The sequence below is a fragment of the Cervus elaphus genome, chromosome 11 (assembly GCF_910594005.1).
Source record: "Cervus elaphus chromosome 11, mCerEla1.1, whole genome shotgun sequence".
Classification (NCBI taxonomy): Eukaryota; Metazoa; Chordata; class Mammalia; order Artiodactyla; family Cervidae; genus Cervus; species Cervus elaphus.
The window spans coordinates 669,652-687,369 of NC_057825.1; the positions used below are offsets into that span (position 1 = coordinate 669,652).

Below are 17,718 nucleotides of genomic sequence, written 5' to 3' on the forward strand. Positions count from 1 at the left end.
CGCTGCCTGGACCCTTTGGGCTCCACACGGTGCTGGTCCTCCTCCTTTCAGCGTTACTATGCACAGAATGGCTGTCAGCATTTGCACACGAATCTTCCTTGTGGGATAACACCTAGGAGCGGACCACCTCTGCCTGGAGTAGTTGAATATAGCCAACCACCCAGAGGCTGAGAGAGCCTGGGCTGCCCACGCTTCTGTCACCCTTGGCCTTGTCAGGGCGAGCATGGCCACACTCCTGGTGCCGTTGGGACCTGGTCTGCATCCCTGAACTCAGGCTCCGGGGCCTCCTTGCCTGGTGGCGTGTCCTCTGCTGTTTTGTTGGAGGGGTTGTGTGTAGCCCGGATACAAGTCTTCTGCCAGATGTGTTTATTACTGATACTGTCTCCAGTCTTTGACTTTTGTTTCCTAGTGGCTGTTTTTGATGAGCTCATTTTAACCTGGTGAAGTGGGATTTCCCAGGTTCTTATAGTTAAACCTCTGGGGCTCGGGGGCTCTTGCCGGGACCTTATCTTCTCAAAGCTTGTGCTTCTGGGCCTGCGATCCCCCCACAGCTGCCCCCTCTGAGTGGCGGCGCTCTCGGGGGTGAGAGTCTTCTCCCTTACATTGCTCCCTCCCTGCCGGGCTGCTGCAGCATCCGGCTCAGGGGCCAGCACCTGCCCAGGTGTGGGCCGCGCTGGGGCCTGCTGTCCTGACTGCACCGCACGCCGTCTCCCTTGCCCTGGCTTTGCAGGGAGCCTCTGTAGGAAATCATCAGGCAGTGCCAGTCCTTCACCCTCCCTCTCCTTGAAATTGTTTTGATTGTCCTCATTCCTCTGCACCTCCACGTAAATTTTAGAATCATCCAAGTACTTTATGGGTTTTTGCTATTGTAAATGGTCTGCTTTAAATTTCATTTTAAATTGTCTGTTGCCGATATGTAGAAATAGAAATGATATTTGTAAATATGTCATCTTACAACCTTGGTAAATTCATTTCTTCTATTTCCTTTTTTGTAGTTCTTTTGCATTTTTAATATATACATAGTTATGTCTTCCAAGAATAAAGATAATACTTCCTCTTTCTTTCCAAAGTACGTACATGCCTTTGCTTCTCTTCCTCGTCTGTTGCGCTGGTTAGAGCCTCCCGCAGGTCTGGCCCGCAGCCTCAGGACTGCACTCCCTTTAACGGCTGAGTGCCACACAGCTGCTGGTCTCCGAGACACCCTGTACCAGGCTGAGAGCACGCCTTCTGTTCTTAGCCGACCGGGGCTTGTTTTTCTGGGTCTGTGGGACTCTGTGACTTACTCCTGTGTTCTGTTGACGTGATGGATCACACCGAGTGATCCTAGCGTCCCCTCCCTGGGACAGACTCATCGGCCTGTGGCCCTGCCATGCCTGCCAGGCCCTCGGGTCCGCGGGAGGTGGGCTGTGCTTGTCCTCACCTGAAATGCAGGCAGGTTTGTTTGCCGCTGCTTCCGTTGTCTGGAAGGTCTTAATGTGGCTTGTGCTATTCTTCCTTGTATGTTTAGTACAATTCACTAGTAAAATCATCTGGACATGAAATTTTGTGAGGATTCAAGAATTAAAAATCCACTTATTTTGATGGTTATAGGACTATCCAGGTTTTCTACTTTTAGTGTCAGGTCTGGTAAGCTGTGTTATTCATAACTTGTGTTATGAATGTGTTCATTTTATCTGATTTTTCCTACTTAAGGCACAAAGTTACCATTAACTTCTTAACTGGAGCATCTGTACAGATGTTCCCTTTTTCAGTCCTGAGGTTAGTTATGACGACTGCCTGTCTCCCTCCCCCTCCTCTCTCTCCTTCTCTGTCCCTCCCATCCCCACATCTCTCTCTCCCCTTCTTTTTACTTTTCTGGATCAGTCTTACCAGGAGCTATCAACTGAATTCGTCCTTTCAAAGCACCTACTTGTAGCTTTCAGGGTTCTCTCTATTATAAGTTTGTTTTCTGGTTCATTAATTTCTGGTCTTTATTATTTCCTTAATTTTGCTCTCTTCGATTTAAGCTGTTGTTTCTTTCCTGACCTATGGGCCAGCAGACGCTGTCTGAGAAGGGCCGGGTGGCAAGGCTGCAACCTCCCAGCCAGCGCGGGCAGGCCGCAGCTCTGGGTGCTGCCCCTTGGAGGTAACATGCCTTTTTGTTGTCAGTCTGGTCTAAAGTTTTCTTCACCTTGGGTTTTCAACAGTGTAGGAATGGTTTGCTTTTTTAATGTATGCTCTGTGTTTAGAATGCTTCTTGAACCCAAGGCCCGATGTCAGTCATCAGTTCTAGACCTTCCCGACCTCCCTGTCTCTCGGGTGTTGCTCTGTCTGCTCCTACCATCCGTCCCTACTCCCGCTGTGGTCCTGGGGTCTCTGCTTCTTCCAAGTGGTGTTTCTGATTGTGTGGTGGACGCCCCGCAGAAGTGGGGAGACGAGCCTCTGCCTGTCCTGGAGCCAGCCCCAGCGCCCCCACCAGGAGGCTGAGCGCCAGCTGCCGCTCAGGAGCGTCGCTGCCCCTGTCCAAGTTGCCACTGTTGCCCCACTTCCCACGACGTGTGCAGGACGTGGGCGCTGAGGGTGGGCAGGACAGGACAGCTGTCCTGGGTTCTGGCGGGCAGAGCGGGCGCTGACTTCCTGCTCCTGTCGGTGTAGAGGCTGCGCGCAGGTGGGCATCATCCGGGCCCTGACGGAGTGCGGCATCCCCGTGGACATGGTCGGAGGGACATCCATCGGGGCCTTCATGAGTGCCCTGTACTCGGAGGAACGCAGCTATAGCCAGATCCGCATCCGGGCCAAGCAGTGGGCCGAGGTGAGGCCCTGTGGGGGCAGGGCCAGCAGGGGCCTGGGGACGGGCGGCCCCTGCAGGCGGCTCTGCAGCATGGCTGGGGGGGGGCAGGGAGAGCACAGCGAGGACTTAGGTGCTGGGGGCAGCGGCTCTGGTGCCTGGTCTTGTGACTGAGGACAGGTTAGTGCACCCGCAGTGCACCGCACGTCCATGCCCGTCAGGGCACCAGTGCTGGTAGGCAGGCGGGGGAGGCCTGGGGCTGGGGGTCTGTGTGGCAAGGGCAGGGCAGGGCAGGGTGCACAGCTTGAGATCTGCCCCTTCCAATAATTCCTGCAGGCTTTGGGGCTGTCCGCTGCTGTCTGGCATCTGGCCCTGAGATATTCAGGCTTGGCGTGTGGGGTAGATAGAGGGGGTTGGGTGTGGACTCTGGAAGGGCTGGGTGGGCCCTGGGCTGTCTCTCTCCCTGGGTGTGTGAGACCCCAAATATCAGAGAGTAAGAAGTACACGTTGTTGACACAGTGGGCCCTGTAGTGAACGGGTGCCAGAGGACAGCCCAGAATCTGGGGCCCGGGCAGACAGAGGGACAGCGGGGGAGGGGCGCTTCACCCGCCCTCCTAAGGGTTCTGTCTGTTTTGGGGAGCAGGACGGAGCCCTCGCTGAGACTGTGAGAGGGCTCGGAAGTGGCATTCTCAGTTTTAAAAGAAAAGGAGCTGGTCGTGCTCTGTGCAGAAGCTCTCAGAGCAGGCCCTCTGCCCGATGCACTGTCCCTGAAGCTCCTGTTCCTGAGGACAGCCTGCGAGGGCAGTGGCCCCAGGGGACAGTGAGGGCCCAGAGACAGCCGGGCAGGTCTCTGCCTTCTTCACCCTCCTGGTCTGGGGGTGTGGGAACAGCCATGGAACTTCGGGCCTGATATCCTGCCATCCTGAGTGTGTGCTGGGCCACGGGAGCCTGCTGGGCAGCCCCTGCACGGGTGTGGGGCTGGAACCCGCGGGTCATCCTGCGACCCTGCCTGTGGGCCCGTGGCGGGGCGTGGGGGGTGGTGCTGAGCAGGGGCTTCCTCAGGAGGGAGGGGCTTGTTGGCCACAGAGGACCCCGGGGATGCCGGGCCGTCCTGGGTCCCTGTCCTCCAAGAGCACGTGTGCTCCTTCTGCTCATCCTGGTCCCCACGTGAGTACGTGGGCACGTGCCCCCCTCCACCTGCAGCCCCTGCCTGAGCTTTCCCCTTCCAGGTCTGTCTGGGGAGGGAGGAGGCCCCTTCCCCTTTACCCCGAGCCCTGAGGTGTCAGGCACTCCTGGTCCTGTGCTCACAGGCCGAGTTGTCTGGCCTCACTGAGGAGGGTGGGTCTCTGTTCCCCGGTGTCCCGGGGCTTCGGCCATGAGGCCCTCGGCAGGGCCCTGCTTCTGTCGGGGGGATGGAGCTCCTGCCCTGGCACCCAGGCACGGACAGCAGTGGGCATGCAGCCAGCCCTGGGCCTGGATGGCCTCGTCCCAGCGTGCCCACAGCCGGTCCCTCTGAGCGAGCAGCAAGGGCCCAGTTGGTCAAGCCTGCCGGGGGTCAGCGGCTGCTCCCCTGGGACCTCCAGGCCCTGCCACTATGGCCATGGTGTTTGCTCCCCCAGGCCCTGGGTGCTTCCTGGAGGCCCCCATTCTGGCTTGCAGGAAGCAGGTGTGTCCGTGTACCCACTCCCTTCTCCTGACTCAGGCTCCTGGTGGTCCCGTGGGGTTGGCTGCTGCCTGTGCCTACAGGCAGGGGTGTGCGCCCCTTCTCCTCCAGGGGCCTCACGTGTGCCCTGTGTGCCCCCCCAGGACATGATGTCGATGGTGAAGACCATGCTGGACCTGACCTACCCCATCACTTCCATGTTCTCCGGGGCTGGCTTCAACAGCAGCATCTCCAGCATCTTCAAGGACAGGCAGATCGAGGTGTGCCTCCCCCCAGGGGCTGCCCTGGGAGCCCCAGCAGAGTTCACAGTCTCCGCCTGCCTGGGTCTGGACGCCCTGGGCCCTGAGAATCAAGGGCTGGCAGCCTGGGTTGGTCCGTCTGAGTCCTGTCCCCTCACAGGACCTGTGGATCCCGTACTTCACCATCACCACGGACATCTCCGCCTCTGCCATGCGGGTCCACACGGACGGTGAGTGCCTCCTCTCAGGGAGCATGTTCCCAGCGGGAGCGGAGTGGCTCCAGGAAAGGGGTGCCCCCCAGAGAAGGCAAGGGACTCGGGGAGGTTTGAACAAGATGACTCTGCTGCGGGCCTGAAGGCTGCAGGGTCCCCAGTGGAGACGGGGGCAGAGTGGGGCATGAGGGTCATGGCTGTGTACAGATCGCACTCAGGGTCTGGCACTGCTCGATGGGGATCCCGGGGAAAGCCGACCCATGAGTGGGCAGCTGAGGGCCCCTTTCCAGGCCAGAGTGTTGAGGAGCCTCTTGAAACGAGTCTGGTTGGAAGTGAGTGGGGTGGCAGAGCCGGCAGAAGGTCGTGGCCAGGGGAGACGTGGGGAGGCCTGGAGCAAGTCCGGCCCTGCCAGCTCCCTCTGAGGAGGAGGGTGCCCGGGGCGGGTGTCCTCTGCCCGGCCCGGTGCCCTGGCCAGGCCAGGTGTACGGGGCTCGGGACCTGTCTGGGCGAGGCTCTGAGCTGCTGGCAGCGGAGGTCTGCTGTCCTCTCCCGACTCCTGCACACCTTCCAGGATCACTGTGGAGGTACGTGCGTGCCAGCATGTCCCTGTCGGGCTACATGCCCCCACTCTGCGACCCCAAAGATGGGCACCTGCTGATGGACGGGGGCTACATCAACAACCTCCCAGGTACCGGGTGGGCGGGGAGGGGTGCCCGCCTGCTTGACCCCATGGCTCCGTGTGCCCGGCGCTGGGGCAGTGCAGGAGGCGCGCAGACGCGCTCCCAGCAGATGGCTCTGTCGCCGGCTCCACAGTGCTCAGGGCTCAGAGCAAGGCCAAGTGGCGGCCGGTGCAATTAGGGCCCATCTGTGCCCACAGCGAGAACTAACAGCCTGCAGGTGTCGGGGCTGCTGTGGGCACGGCCCCTCCTGGGGCACGCCGGCCACCTGTTGGACGGCTCTGCGCTCACCAGCCCCCGCACAGGTCTCGCTGTGTCGGTGGAGAGGAGACCCGCCCCACAGGCCCGCGTGCTCCCCCAGCACCTCTCAGGCAGGCTCTGCCCCCACCCCTAGCTCTGCCCCAGCCTCCCCTCAGCTGTGCTCCCACCCAAGGCTCTGCACACCTGTCCCCACTGGTCACCAGGCCACCTCCTCCCCAGCGGATGTGGCCAGGTCAATGGGGGCAAAGGTGGTGATTGCCATCGACGTGGGCAGCCGGGATGAGACAGACCTCACCAACTACGGGGACGCGCTCTCGGGATGGTGGCTTTTGTGGAAGCGCTGGAATCCCTTGGCCACGAAGGTCAAGGTGGGCCCAGACCCGCCTGCCCTGGCCACTCCTCCCCACGCCCTGGTGCCCATGACCCTGAGACCCTGAGATAGGCAGGGAGGAAGTAGTGCCTTCCAGACTCTGGGTCCAGCAGGGGGTGGTCCCTGCCTGCCTGGGACCAGCTCTGGGGAGGGGGACATGTGTAAAGGCTCCAGAGCCCCTGGTGGATGCCTGTCTCCCTCCGCAGGTCCGGCAGAAATAGTCTCCCCATGGGGGAGGGGAGGGGTTGGAGGGGCCAGGGAAGAAACAGTGGCTGTGCCCAGACAGAGGCCAGGAGCCACGTGGGGACAGGACAGCCACACTTAGTACTGCCACTGGGCAGGTGCTGAACATGGCTGAGATCCAGACGCGCCTGGCCTATGTGTGCTGTGTCCGGCAGCTGGAGATGGTGAAGAGCCGTGACTACTGCGAGTACCTGCGCCCCCCAGTTGACAGCTATGGCACCCTGGAGTTCAGCAAGTTTGATGAGATCTGCGTGAGTGTCCAGGCCGGCTGCACCCTGGGCCCCTCTGCCCTCCCATCCCCGTCATGGGGTTTCCCTGTGTGTGCAGGAGGTGGGGTACCAGCATGGCCGGACAGTGTTTGACATCTGGAGTCGCAGCGGTGTGCTGGAGAAGATGCTGCAGGACCGGCAGGGGACAAGCAAGATGAAGGCGTGGGACGTGAGTGCCTAAGCAGGCGGCTTCTCCCCCACCTTGACCCATCGTCTGGTCCTCACCCTGCGGCACCTCAGCACCCCCGCTCAGCCACTTAGGAGGGCAGGGGGCCCCTGCCCGTCCCAGGGGCCAGAAGGCAGGGACCTCTTCTGACTCTCCACCCGGGAAGTGCTCATCGGGGGAGGCTGGTGCTCTGGGTGGGGGCTGCTCAGGACTCTGTCCATCATCCACGCCCCCCTCCGACTCGGAGGCTGGGACCACGGAGGGTCACAGAGAGGGCGGGGTGCAGTCAGGAGCAGGTCAGATGTCTTCTTCGCCTCTGCCCCTAGGTCCTCACCTGCCCCAACGCCTCCTTCACGGACCTTGCTGAGATTGTATCACGTATCGAGCCTGCCAAGGTGGCTGCAGGGGACGGTGAGTTGGACCCCGAGACATACATGCCCAACAGCTGGGAGTGGTGGTGGCAACGTCCCCTCCTGACCGTCACTCTCAATAAGCTGCCCTGGGCACCAGGCTCCCTCCGGCAGCCCCCAGACCTGGTTGGCTGCACAGCGGGACCCCTGCCTGTGTGTGGCCCACCCCTGCTCTCAGGAGGTGACCCACACGGCCCTGCTGTCTGCCCAGATGAGTCTGACTACCAGACTGAGTATGAGGAGGTGCTGCTGGGCGGCCCCAAGGACGCGTACGTTGACTTCCAAAGTGCCCCAGCCGACCAGGGCTCCGACTCGGTGAGCTGCCTGGACACCCTGTGCCCCTTGGCTGAGCCATGCGCTCTGAGGGCTCCAAAGCAAGGCCAGCTGCTGCCTCCCTGCTGCCCTCCAGGGTTGCCCCCACCTTGACCTTGACCATGTGCTGTTTACTAACAGGAGGATGAGCCCTCGCTTCGGCATCAGCACTGAGGTCTGGCTTCCCCCAAACCACCCAAGGACTCCTCAGCACCCCAGCTCTCTGACCAAGATGGGTAGAAGTTTCCACCCTGAAGCATCTGAAGCCAGCACCTCCCATGGCTCCATCTCAGAGTGCCTAGGTCCTGCAGCTCTTCCAGCCTGCCAGGGAGACCCGCTGGGGCCCAGGGTGGAGCGTCTCTCTGGGGCCACTGGCCCTGGCATCCCCTGCACATGCAGCAGTCTTCAGGGCTGTGTCAGCCCCTGTGGCCTCTCGTGTTGGAGTCCTTGTATTTCTGCTTTGCCTGTCAATAAAGGTAGATCTGATTATGTGGGACATGTGGTCCCTGTGCCGAGGTCCCTGGGCCAGGGGCCCCACCAAGATGGGCAGCTCACAGTCCTGACCCTGCAGGGTATAGTGTTGCCTGCCTGCCTGTGAGGTGACCACGTGGGACCCCAGGACCCCAAGCCAGGCAGGCATGGCATCCAAGGTCGGGATGCTGCTGGTATCCTCCCAACCAAGCATGAAGCCCCCTGGAGCTCTCAGGAGTTGTTCCCACTTTGTACACAAGATTCTTCCCTAAGATGAACCGGGCACTTGGCTTTTCAGATCATTAAACAGTGCCAGGGAGTCCTTTTGTACAAAAAAGAGATCTGTCAGGCCTTTGACTTTGGGGTCCACGGTCCCTGCAGGTCTCTGAGCGGGGCACGTGGGTCTGCGAGAGCAGGGAGCCCCTTGACCAGGCCTGGGATCCTGTGGCCAGGGGACCGCAGGCCTCGGTTTCCTGGCTCCGGACGCAGCGCCTAGAGGGCAGAGCCGGTTGGTCCCGCCCCGCGCCGCGGGTCCCCGGCCCTGCCCACTGCCTGTGGGGCGGGCGGGGCTTCACTGAGCCCCGCCCCACTCTGACGCCAGGTGGGCGGGGCTTCCACCTCCCTGACGTCTCGGTGGGCGGAGCGCCACCCCCGGGCCTGGCCGTTCTGTCCGGTGCTGCGGGGCGCGCGGAGGGCCCCGGAGCTGCCATGCGGGTCCCGAGTCCGAGCCCGAGCCCAAGCCCGAGCCTGATCCCAGTCCTCGGCGCGGCGCGGCACCCTCGACGGAGGCGGCGGGCGCGGGGCGCGCTCTGAGGCCTGGGGATGCGCCGCCGCCTCGACCATGGGCGCCGTCGCCTCCCGGAGGAGGGCGCTAAGAAGCGAGGCCATGTCCTCGGTGGCGGCCAAAGTGCGGTGAGTGCGGCGGGCCACCCGCCGGGGGCCAGCGCCGCCCCCGCCCCGTCCCGGTCCCTGCAGCATGCGCGTAGCCGGCGCCCGCCCCCACCTCCGTTCAGCTCCCCTCCCTGAGGTTGCGGTGGGCGAGGTGCCCGACCTCACGACCCCCACACGCACTGGGCGGCTGGGCTGGAGGGAAAGCAGACCCTGGCCCCGCCTGCAGGTCCGGCCAAGATGCGCGGGGCGCCAAGGTCCCCGGAACTGCGACCTGCCAGCCCTGGGCGGTCTGAGGTGGGATGGGAGTGCTTGCTGGGAATGACCCCTGAGCCCTCCCTTGCAGGTGCAGAGGGTGTGGGTGGGGGGTGGGGGCGCCAGAGTGGGTGGTGTGCCCTGACGGCGCACCCCGCTGTCCACCCCCTCAGAGCAGCCCGAGCGTTTGGCGAGTACCTGTCCCAGAGTCACCCCGAAAACCGGAACGGTGCAGGTAGGGGCACGTGAGGCGGTGTCAGGACCCGGTCCACCCATAGCTCCTAATGTAGGGGAGGGTGTGCTGTCCCCTGTCCAGGCAGACACAGCCCTTGCACACTGTGTGGTGTGAGCAGGTAGCTACCGCCCTGCTGGGCTGGCTTCCTCACGCCCCCTGCCCTCCCTGGCCCAGAGCCCCAGGAGGAGCTGCGAGTCACTCATCACCATGGCACCCACCCAGCCTGGGCCGTTGGCATGGCAACAGGCCTCCTGGCACCCCCCAGGGCTGGCACCACTATCTCTGGGGGCCAGCTGGTGGGGGGGAGGGGAGAAGTTGGCACTGGGCACACGGGTGCGGTGGCAGGCTGGGAGGTGGCCTGCCTGTCCCTGCCCCCCATCACCCACACGCACAGAAGAGGGGCTTGGGGCCCCGATGGAAGTGAAGTATGAACCTCTGGGGCATGGCACAGCTCAGAAAGCCCTTTGTGAAGTTGTTAGGGCCCAGGGTTTGGTCAGTGGGCCAGGCACCCGCTGGGTGTTCATTCCCTGCCTCCAGAGCACCAGGAGATGAGAGGGCAGGACCAGCAGGCTGCAAGCTCACCTGGTGCCTCTCCCCCAGACCACCTGCTGGCTGACGCCTACTCTGGCCACGACGGGTCCCCCGAGATGCAGCCGGCTCCTCAGAACAAGCGCCGCCTCTCCCTCATCTCCAACGGCCGCTATGAGGGCAGCCTTCCGGAGGAGGCTGCCAGCGGGAAGCCGGCCGGTGAGGGCCCCCAGCCCCGCGTGTACACCATCTCAGGGGAGCCGGCCCTGCTGCCCGGCCCGGAGGCCGAGGCCATCGAGCTGGCTGTGGTGAAGGGGCGGCGGCAGGGGGAGCGGCACCCCCACCACCACAGCCAGCCCCTGCGCGCCAGCCCGGGCGGCAGTCACGAGGACGTCAGCAGGCCCTGCCAGAGCTGGGCAGGCAGCCGCCAGGGCTCCAAGGAGTGTCCCGGATGCGCCCAGCTCGCCCCCAGTCCCTCCCCTCAGGCCTTTGGGGTGGACCAGCCGCCTCTGCCTGAGGCTCCCAGCCGCCGCAAGAAGCTGGAGAGGATGTACAGCGTCGACCGAGTGTCTGGTGAGGGGCTGGTTGGGGGCCGGGCAGCCTCCTCTGCAGTAGCAAGCGCCGGGAGCCCCGGACAGTGCAGGGCGCTTCAGGAACCGCCCGCAGGTGGCGTCCTGCTGCCACACCCCATACCCAGTCAGGCTTCATGGCTGGCTTCAGGCTTGCCGGCACCAAGTCATGCCAGGCATGCTTCCCCAGCGAGGGGGCCGAGGGGGCCGGGAGAGTCTTAAGGGCAGAACAGGCAGCAAGGCTGGTTGAATGGAAAGGTGGGGCTGCCTCCCGGGAGTCCTGGGGGACAGTCCCTGCCCTGGCACCCACCCAGTGGGACTCCCGCTCACCAAGGGAGGCACATAGTTGTCGGGGGCCTGGCCAGCTAGTAGAGCCCCCCCCAAGATTGTCGAGCAATGCTCATGGCTGAGGAGCCCTGGAGACCTGCTGTCAGGAAGGAGCTGCCTGGGACATTCAGGTGGCCCTATGCTTCTGGGCTCTAAGCCCGTCATTTCCGGAAGAGCAGAATTCTACCTGGCAGACCCGCCATGTGCTATCCGGGCACCTCTTGAGCCTCCAAATCAGCAACCCAGCGGGGCATCAGGGCACAGGCCAGGGGTGCGGGCATCTCCAGGCCCTCGTGCTCCTTTGAGGAACACAGGCCAGGTTCTGGGACAGGGTCAGGGAAGAGAGTAGAGTGACCTTAGCCCACCCTGTCTGGGGGCTATAGGGCCCCTGGGAAGGGTCAATCTCCCTGCCTGGTGAGGGCCTCCACCAGGAAGGTCTGGGAGAGGTGAGGGCCAACCAAGTGGACCCCAGAATGTCTGGGTGGCAGAGAAGGCCCTAGAGCCCCAGGAGAGCCTGCCCCTCTCTCCCTGCCACGGTCCCTGCCCCGCCCCTCCGGCTTGAAGGCGACAAGTCATGCTTTTCCTGGGCGCCCTGGAGGCCGGCTGTGCCTTCCGGGGAACACGTGTCTGCTGTGGGCAGCAGGGGGAGAGCCAAGCAAAGACGAGCATCACGAAGCCGCTGAGTTGTCGCGGCTTGAACAGCTGAGTGGGCCTCGGAACTTGCTGGCCCGGCACCGGGCCCCCCACCTGGGATGGGTCTAGGGAACCCTGTGCTCAGGGACATCCCCCGCCCCGGGCAGGTGGGGAAGGGCTCAGGAACCCCTAAGCCACTCTAGTCACTGCCCCCTTGGCCTCTTCCAGATGACGTCCCCATCCGTACCTGGTTCCCCAAGGAAAACCTCTTCAGTTTCCAGACGGCAACCACAACTATGCAAGCGTGAGTTGTGTCTGCTGTGCACGGGGCCCAGGCCGGGGGCCTCTTCCTGCTGTTCGGGAGCTACGGCCCCCCATTCCGCCCGTTCTGCCTGAGTGTCAGCCTGCGGGAAGGCGGGCCCAGCTGCTCACACCCCGGCCCACCCCCACCCCGTCCTGCCCCCACTGCCCTGTCCCGTCTCTTGGGGAGCGGGGCGGGGGGGGGCGCTGCAGCTGATGTAGTCACCAGCAGGGGTGCTTCTCCTGGGCTACCGCCCGGCTCTGCCCTGGTGCACGCTCCAAACAGTGGCCTCCTTGCCTTTGCACACACCGCGAGTGATCACAGCTTAGTCCCCTGGGGGGGCGTGCTCTTGACCATCACGCGGCTGGGTATTCTGTCGAGGAGTTCCCTCCAGGGAGGCACTCTGCTGCAGTGTCCCCCACTCTGAAGACGCTCCCTGCAAACGACCTTGGGGCGTGCGCTGCCACCCTCAGGCTGGACGGGGGCCACTCTGCCTTGGGCCCCAGCAGGGGCAGGGCACACAGTCAGGCCTCTGAGCAGCCTGACCAGCACCTGGTGGCCTGGGTCACCGTGACCTCAGCATCTGCTGCCCTTTAAAAGACTGGCCCGTGGCATAGCTGGCACCCTGGGGTGCCTGTGAGGGACCCTTCGAGTCAGTGACAAGAAGGAAATTAACCCCAGTGGGGTCAGGTCTGAGGGTCTCTGTTCACTGTGTCTTCTCTCTCACGCTGCCGTTTCCCGCTGCAACTCCAGCATCTCGTAAGTACCGTGAGGACCCTGAGCCTGAGGGCATGGTGGTGGTCCCTGGGGAACTCTCCCACCCCCAAGTAGGTCGGGGCAGGCCAGGGACCTGGGCCTTGGCCAGGAGGGCGTGCTGGGTCCCAGCGAGCACTGAACTGCCCCAGGGCCTGCTGGGAGCTGCGCTGAGGACAGGGCGAGGCAGGCCGGGGCCCTCTGTCTGGCCCAGGGCCCTGGGTGCCTCCGTCCCCACGTCTCTGTCCCTCCCGCCTGCGGCCAAGGGCAGTGCTGACTCGTGGCGGTTTCCCAGGGTGTTCAGGGGCTACGCGGAGAGGAAGCGCCGGAAACGGGAGAATGATTCCGCGTCTGTAATCCAGAGGTAGGGCCTGCCAGCCACTCGCCACCAGGGTCTGTCTCTTGTCTGTTCTGGTCTAGCCTGGGCCCCCCCAGTCCAGCGGACCTGATGGGGGAAGGGCGGTGGCGACCACTGGCCTGGCCCTGCTCTGGGGACGCGGCAGGCAGGAGGGATCATGTGGCCTGAGCTCCCAGGCTGAGAGCTGAACTGAAGCCAGCAGGCCCACCCGTGCCTTTCTCGGGCCCTCGAAGCCCAGAGCTGTGGATCAGCAAGCAGGCTTACCCTCCCAACCCTCACCTCAGATGTGTCCAGGAAGCTTGACTGTCCGTCTTGCAAGTGGGGCCTTGGCAGGACACAAAGTTTGGGGTTCAAGAGACCTGCCTCTGAGGCGGCCTAGGGACACAACATCAGGGGTGGAGGCATCTGCTGGCCCCAAGCCCACCTCGCGGTGGGGCCCTCTGTGCTGCCCTGGCCATCGTGCGTGGGAAGCAGGAACCCTTGACCACTTGGGAAGGAGGCTGGGGGTGGTCAGAGTGTGCCTGGGTGCAGGGAGGGAAGGGAAGGGTGGCAGCAGGGATAGGAGACCAAGTGCACAGGGTCACCGAGAGCCCTGGCCTGGGAGGAGGGTGGGGGGCGACAGGAAGCTTGATAACCTTGCCAGTGTCCCAGCAGCCAGCGGGCGGGAGGGCTCGGGGAGGGGAGGGACCGGGTGGGATTGGCCTGTGAGAGAGCTGGGGGCGCCGGGAGGGCACCCCTGACGGAAAGGGGCGGAGTCGGGGACGGGCTGCTCACCCCTCCTGGCGGCCCTCACCAGCACCCCCGTGCTTCCACCCCTAGGAACTTCCGCAAACACCTGCGCATGGTCGGCAGCCGGCGGGTGAAGGCCCAGAGTAAGGCCCAGAGTAAGGCGGACGGGTGGGGGTTAGGGTTAGGGTGGGGGGCGCAGCTTTTGGCCGACTGGGGCTTGGCGTGCTGCTCTCTGCGCCCCCAAGGCGGGCGTCCCCAGCGGGCACCTTCACACACCGAGGCTCCGCCCAAGGACAGGGCCCCGCCCCTTCACGCAGACTCCGCCCGTGACCCCCAGCCCTGCCCGGTCTGCCTTTTGCCTCTCTCCCACCCGTCCCGTTGCAGCAGCATCCTGCACCCTCCAGACCCCACCGGCCCGCGTCCTGCTCGGCCCCCGGTCCCAGCCACCTCGCGTGGCTGCAGGCCGCGTCCCTAACGGGTTCTGCTCTCACTGCAGCGTTCGCCGAGCGGCGCGAGCGGAGCTTCAGCCGGTCCTGGAGCGACCCCACCCCCATGAAAGCCGACACCTCTCACGACTCCCGAGACAGTAGGTGCCCGGCGCCGCAGGCCGGCCCACCTTCCCCAGAGGCTCCCCTAGGCCCCCAGCCCCAGGCTTCCAGCAGCCGGATGGCTAGGCTTCTGCGCTTCCGCTGGACCTCGGTTTGTCAGACTGAGGGGGGCGCTCTGACACCTCCAGTCTTCTGGGTAGGGGTAACTAAGGGCCAGGGCTTGCTGTCTACCCTGCCTGGTGCCCCTCACGCCGGAGACCTGCAGTACCTGATTTCAACTTGGCCCAGACCCCGGGCACGCTGGGCTGGAACTAATACTTGCACCCCGGCTCCCACTGGCCTTGCCCTAGGGCCCACGGCCTTCCCCGCCAGGCGGCCTCCAGCTGCTGGCAGCAGCCCGGCTTGCCCTCAGCTTGGCTCTCTTAACCGCCCTGGTTTTCTTGCTGGCCTGGAGGACCCTCTGGGACATGGCTTGCTGGCTCTGTCCCCTGCCCGTCTCTGGGGTTGCAGCCAGGGCGGGTACTGCAGATGGTCCTCAGTCTGGTGGCACGTTCTGCCCTCCAGGTAGTGACTTGCAGAGCTCCCACTGCACCTTGGGCGAGGCTTTCGAGGACCTGGACTGGGAGACTGAGAAGGGCCTGGAGGCCGTAGCCTGCGACACTGAGGGCTTCGTGCCACCCAAGGTCATGGTGAGGCCCGGTGCAGCTACTGCTCAGCGGTGGGGGCGGGGTGGAGGGGCTCCAGGATGGCCAGGGCCCTGAGTGCCTCCCCTGTTGTCCGCAGCTCATCTCCTCCAAAGTGCCCAAAGCCGAGTACATCCCCACCATCATCCGCAGGGACGACCCCGCCATCATCCCCATCCTCTACGTGAGTGCTCCCAGCCCCATCTCAGGGTCGGGTGGGGGTGCTATCCCCATCCTCTGTGAGTGCTCCCAGCTCCATCTCGGGGTCAGGTGGCAGGTGCTATCCCCATCCTCTACGTGAGTGCCCCCAGCCCCATCTCTGGTCGGGTGGGGGGTACTGCCCGAGAGGGGCTCTGACCTGGGGTCTTGTCTCCCCCAGGACCACGAGCACGCGACCTTCGAGGACATTCTGGGTATGTGCCCTCTGACCCCTCTGCCTTCTGGTCTCGGGGCTGGAGTGGGGGAGCACACAGATGGTGGGGGCAGCACTCACACCCCTCCCTCCCCAGAGGAGATAGAGAAGAAGCTGAATATCTACCACAAGGGGGCCAAAATCTGGAAGATGCTGATTTTCTGCCAGGTAGGGCTCAGCCCTTCCTGCTTGGGAGTGGGGCAGGGGTGGAGGATGCCACCTCCAGGGACGTGCACGTTTGCGTCTGCATGTGTTGGGGGAACAGTGGTTGGACACCCCCAGCGTGCAGTCCCATCCCCCTAACCGCAGACTCTCACAGGGTGGCCCAGGACACTTGTACCTGCTTAAGAACAAGGTGGCCACCTTTGCCAAAGTGGAGAAGGAAGAGGACATGATCCAGTGAGCAGGGGGTGCCCCGGGGGCTGGGGGGCGGGGGGCGGTGTCTGCTGCAGTGCCATGTCCCCTCTTACTTGGGGGTCGGGCTGGAGGCCGCCTGTGATCACCCCTTCCCCACCAGCTTCTGGAAGCGGTTGAGCCGCTTGATGAGCAAAGTGAACCCTGAGCCGAACGTTATCCACGTCATGGGCTGCTACGTCCTGGGGAACCCCAATGGGGAGAAGGTACAGCACCCCACTTCCTGCAGACTCCCTTTTCGTCTCAGCCCTCCCAGAGAGATCCCAGTGCCTGGCCTCACCAGCTGGGACTTCCTGCTCACCCAGCCCCGCTTCTGCCCACCGCTCTCTTGCTCTGCCCTGCACTCAAGAGTCCACTCCCTCCTTTCAGCTCTTCCAGAACCTCAGGACCCTCATGACTCCTTACAGGGTAATCTTCGAGTCGCCCCTGGAGCTGTCGGCTCAAGGTGAGCTGGGCTGGCCCGCAGCGGGTGGTGTCTCTGCGGGGGTGGGGGGGGTGTCCCCGCGGGGTGGGGGGTGGTGTCCCGGAGGCGGGGCTGAGCGCGCCCTCACCCCTCCTGCCTCAGGGAAGCAGATGATTGAGACCTACTTTGACTTCCGGCTGTACCGCCTGTGGAAGAGCCGCCAGCACTCGAAGCTGCTGGACTTTGAGGACGTTCTGTGAGGGGCGAGACCACCGCCCGGCCGCTCCCTCAGACCGGCGCCGGGCTGCCCGGTGCCGCGTGGGTCCCGGTCTTCACGGCCACTTCAGGGCATCTCAGACGTCGCTCAGGTTCCCTCCCAGGGCTCCCGTCCTCACGGCACCGCGGGTCTCAGCGGCCACCGCCCCCGCGCCCCGGAGGAGTCCCCCCGTGGCTGGCGGATGCTGCCCGGGCCTCGCCTGGAGGCTCAGTGCTGGGGCGGCGCCTCTGCAGGTTCATAGAAATAAGTGCAATTTTCTACAACCCCTGAGACAATTCAAAGGGAAGCAGCGTTACTAGTTAACTAGTTAAGTGCTACGTTACTAGTCATGGCGTAGATCACCCGGCTCAATGTGTGTCCAGGACCCTCTGCCTCAGCTCCCCAGCCCTGCCGTATCCGATCACCAGCACCAGGGCGGCCTGTCTGCCCGGCCTGGCTCCGTCCCCGGAGGAGTCCCTGATGGTCTGTGCTTGCGCTGCCCTCGCCCCTGCTTCCCTGACCTTGGCGCCGCCCCGCGGGGGTGCCCGGGGGCAGCAGGGACACGCCTTCCTTTCACTCGGAGGGCGCCCTGGGTCGAGCCAGGCCCTGCCTGCTCCCCGGCCCCCTGTACCCACCCGGCTCCCTGCTGCTGTCCAGCTCAGCTTTTGGCAGCCGAGCTCTGAAGGCCTCTCCCGGTGCAGGGGCCCGGGGTCTTGGCGGGGCCTGCCAGGGCTGGGTCCTGGCGGGTGAGACCCCTGCCGCCCGCTCCATGGTGGCCTGGACCCCGCAGCCTGGCCCAAGTGAGGGCGGGGCAGCCGCTGGGCTGTGCGTGCGCAGCCTGCCATGGCCCAGCGGGCGGGCCCTTGTACATAGCTGGCGCTCGGGGGCTGGCCCCCCTGTGCAGAGTCTGGTCTGAGACACAGGCTGTGTCCCCAGTCAAGGGGAGTGGGGGCTCGTGCCGGGCTCTGAACAATGTACGACACCCCATAGAGTGACCATTAAATCTGACCCTCCGCTGCGGCCACTGCGTGGGTCTCCTCTCTCAGCGCTGTCCTCTGCCTCCCTGGACCCGGGAGATTCCGGGCCTGCTGGTCTGAGCTTGTTGCTGTGGTGGCCGCCTATGCACCCTGGACTGAGGAGCAGGGACTGCTAGGCATGCCCACCAAGGGCACACTCCGTAAGAGGTCTGGGGAGGAGGCTCCCAGGGCTCTGAGAAAGGCTGTGGGAAAGAGGAGGTCCTTGAGGGGCTGCCGGCAGGTGGGTGGTCTGCAGATGAGGGCAGAGACACTGCGCCCCGCAGCCTCTGCCCCACCCCTGCGCACAGAGCTGAGGGCCACGTAGTCAGCAGTGCATCCACAACGGGAGG

At 64.1% G+C, this 17,718-nt stretch overlaps 2 protein-coding genes across 15 annotated transcripts in view; both read left to right on the plus strand.

The window, feature by feature from the left end:
• The window catches only part of PNPLA7 (patatin like phospholipase domain containing 7), a 78,901-nt gene extending 70,821 nt beyond the window's left edge, over nt 1-8,080 (plus strand). For 2 of the 6 annotated variants that reach the window (XM_043916185.1, XM_043916189.1), the window contains 10 exons: nt 2,635-2,791; nt 4,574-4,690; nt 4,830-4,899; nt 5,453-5,569; nt 6,039-6,187; nt 6,531-6,683; nt 6,760-6,870; nt 7,194-7,278; nt 7,489-7,592; nt 7,731-8,080. In XM_043916185.1, the coding sequence (XP_043772120.1) occupies nt 2,635-2,791; nt 4,574-4,690; nt 4,830-4,899; nt 5,453-5,569; nt 6,039-6,187; nt 6,531-6,683; nt 6,760-6,870; nt 7,194-7,278; nt 7,489-7,592; nt 7,731-7,763 (1,096 nt within the window). In that variant the 3' untranslated portion in view covers nt 7,764-8,080. Of the gene's footprint in view, nt 1-2,634; nt 2,792-4,573; nt 4,691-4,829; nt 4,900-5,452; nt 5,570-6,038; nt 6,188-6,530; nt 6,684-6,759; nt 6,871-7,193; nt 7,279-7,488; nt 7,593-7,730 lie in introns of those variants that run through there. The other 4 variants (XM_043916187.1, XM_043916186.1, XM_043916188.1 and 1 more) reach the window with 4 other exon arrangements.
• Nucleotides 8,081-8,216: 136 nt separating this feature from the next.
• NSMF (NMDA receptor synaptonuclear signaling and neuronal migration factor) lies at nt 8,217-17,372 on the plus strand. 9 transcript variants are annotated; one of them, XM_043916191.1, is made up of 16 exons: nt 8,638-8,972; nt 9,377-9,438; nt 10,039-10,539; nt 11,724-11,799; nt 12,550-12,555; nt 12,845-12,913; nt 13,727-13,779; nt 14,133-14,222; nt 14,749-14,873; nt 14,968-15,051; nt 15,247-15,280; nt 15,377-15,447; nt 15,599-15,678; nt 15,797-15,899; nt 16,063-16,138; nt 16,259-17,372. In XM_043916191.1, the coding sequence occupies exons 1-16, from the start codon at nt 8,902-8,904 to the stop codon at nt 16,354-16,356; spliced, it is 1,599 nt and encodes a 532-aa protein (XP_043772126.1). In that variant the 5' UTR covers nt 8,638-8,901; the 3' UTR covers nt 16,357-17,372. The 9 variants fall into 9 exon arrangements, with proteins under 9 accessions (XP_043772130.1, XP_043772132.1, XP_043772131.1 ...); XM_043916195.1 differs by lacking the exon at nt 14,133-14,222 and having other exon boundaries at nt 8,217-8,972; XM_043916193.1 differs by lacking the exon at nt 12,845-12,913 and having other exon boundaries at nt 8,636-8,972.
• Nucleotides 17,373-17,718: the final 346 nt, after the last annotated feature.